At 34.3% G+C, this 1654-nt stretch overlaps 1 protein-coding gene across 1 annotated transcript in view; it reads left to right on the top strand.

Annotated features, from left to right (window-relative positions):
• The window catches only part of LOC107675726 (zinc-binding protein A33-like), a gene marked incomplete at its 3' end in the record, with an annotated part of 4374 nt that overhangs the window by 904 nt on the left and 1816 nt on the right, over positions 1-1654 (top strand). Inside the window, exons 2-3 of the mRNA XM_016470140.1 lie at positions 186-281; positions 364-594. Of these exons, the coding sequence (XP_016325626.1) occupies positions 186-281; positions 364-594 (327 nt within the window). The remainder of the gene's footprint in view (positions 1-185; positions 282-363; positions 595-1654) is intronic.

Raw genomic sequence — 1654 nt, 5'->3', positions numbered from 1 at the left:
ATGTAAATTATAATAAAGTAATAAAGACATTCTATATTTATACAAAATATATTTTACATATATATATTTTTATATATAGTGTTTATATGATATGATATCTTGGGAAAAATTTGGAATCTTGTTGACATTCCATATGGATATTTTGTACTAGGGATATAACACTTTTTTTCTTGGTTAAATTCTAGGAGGAACTCACTATCAAGCTGAAGTCCTTACAAGAAAAGCTCAAACACACAGAGGAAGTCAAAGGAGAGTGTGAGGAAGCAGTTCAACACATCCAGGTGAAGAAACACTGTCAAATACTGTACCTTCAGCACACTGAACACAGAACTGAACTGAATGATATTTCTGTTTTTCTTTGAGACTCAAGCTCAGCATACAGAGCGTCGGATTAATGAGGAGTTCAAGAAGCTTCATCAGTTCCTCATCGATGAAAAAGAGGCAATAATCACTGCACTGTGGGAGGAAGAGGAGCAGAAGATTCAGATGATGAAGCGGAAGCTGGAGGAGATGAACACACAGATCTCGGCTCTTTCAGACACGATTAAAGACATCGAGGAGCAAATGAAAGCCAAAGATCCTGCGTTTCTAAATGTGAGAACTGGTTTTGTCTTGCTCATCATCCAACCTGTCAAATTCTGACAATGTGTATGAAGATTCATTTTATATCATTTAATTTATGCCAAGATTTTTATGGGAGGTGGAATCAAGTAGTTAATTTTTGGCTGGTTAGAATGGCACCACTGGGCCCCGAAATCTTTTATTACCCCTTAGACCCCCTTTTATTATATATTTGAATATTATATAATATATTACAGCATAATATTTTGTTTTTATTTTTTATCATTTTGTCTGCTGTCTTTGACATCACAGTTTACAGTGGTTCTCAACCTTTTTGGCTCGAAGGCCCCCCTTATAATAAATTCAATTTTTATAAATTAAAAATTATAAATTTAAATTATTCTAACAATATTTGAAGAAATGAAAATATGTGTTTGATTATATTTGTTTTTTTTAGTATTTTAATTTAGATCAGTCATTTTAATATACTAATAATAATTTATTAATGAAATTGTTTTTAAAGGAGACATATTATGCCCCTTTTTTACAATATGTAATATAAGTTTCTGGTGTCCCCAGAATGTGTCTGTGAAGTTTCAGCTCAAAATACTCCACAGATCATTTATTATATCATTTTGAAAATGCCTATTTTGAGTGGAAGCAGAAACGCACTGTTTTTCGGGCCTGTCTCTTTAAATGCAAATGAGCTGCTCCTCCCCGCCCCCTTTTCCAGAATAGAGCTGCGCCATTAAAGCTTGAACCTGCTAAAAAACATCTGTTTTGGTTCTGATTTGTTTATCACTCTGAAATCATGCGTTTTAAACCATATGAGTTTAAACTTCTGATACACGGTTTTCTGAGCGCACACGTACAGAAAGCGGCTGTCACAGCACGTGAGTACTAAACTAAGTTCTCATTCACACACAAGTTTACCTTAAGAACACACGAGTTACAAAAACAGTGGGTTATGTCTGTGAAGGTAAACAGCTGGGAAATAAATCACGTTTATCATTTAGATCTGTGTGGCAGCAGCAATATACAGTAAATAAATCAATAAATCCACTGCTCTCTTGTCTCCTCTGAGGCTGGGACT

The sequence above is a fragment of the Sinocyclocheilus anshuiensis genome, unplaced genomic scaffold (genome assembly GCF_001515605.1).
Source record: "Sinocyclocheilus anshuiensis isolate Anshui unplaced genomic scaffold, SAMN03320099.WGS_v1.1 scaffold708, whole genome shotgun sequence".
In the NCBI taxonomy this organism is placed as follows: Eukaryota; Metazoa; Chordata; class Actinopteri; order Cypriniformes; family Cyprinidae; genus Sinocyclocheilus; species Sinocyclocheilus anshuiensis.
This window is presented reverse-complemented; position numbering and strand designations above follow the sequence as displayed.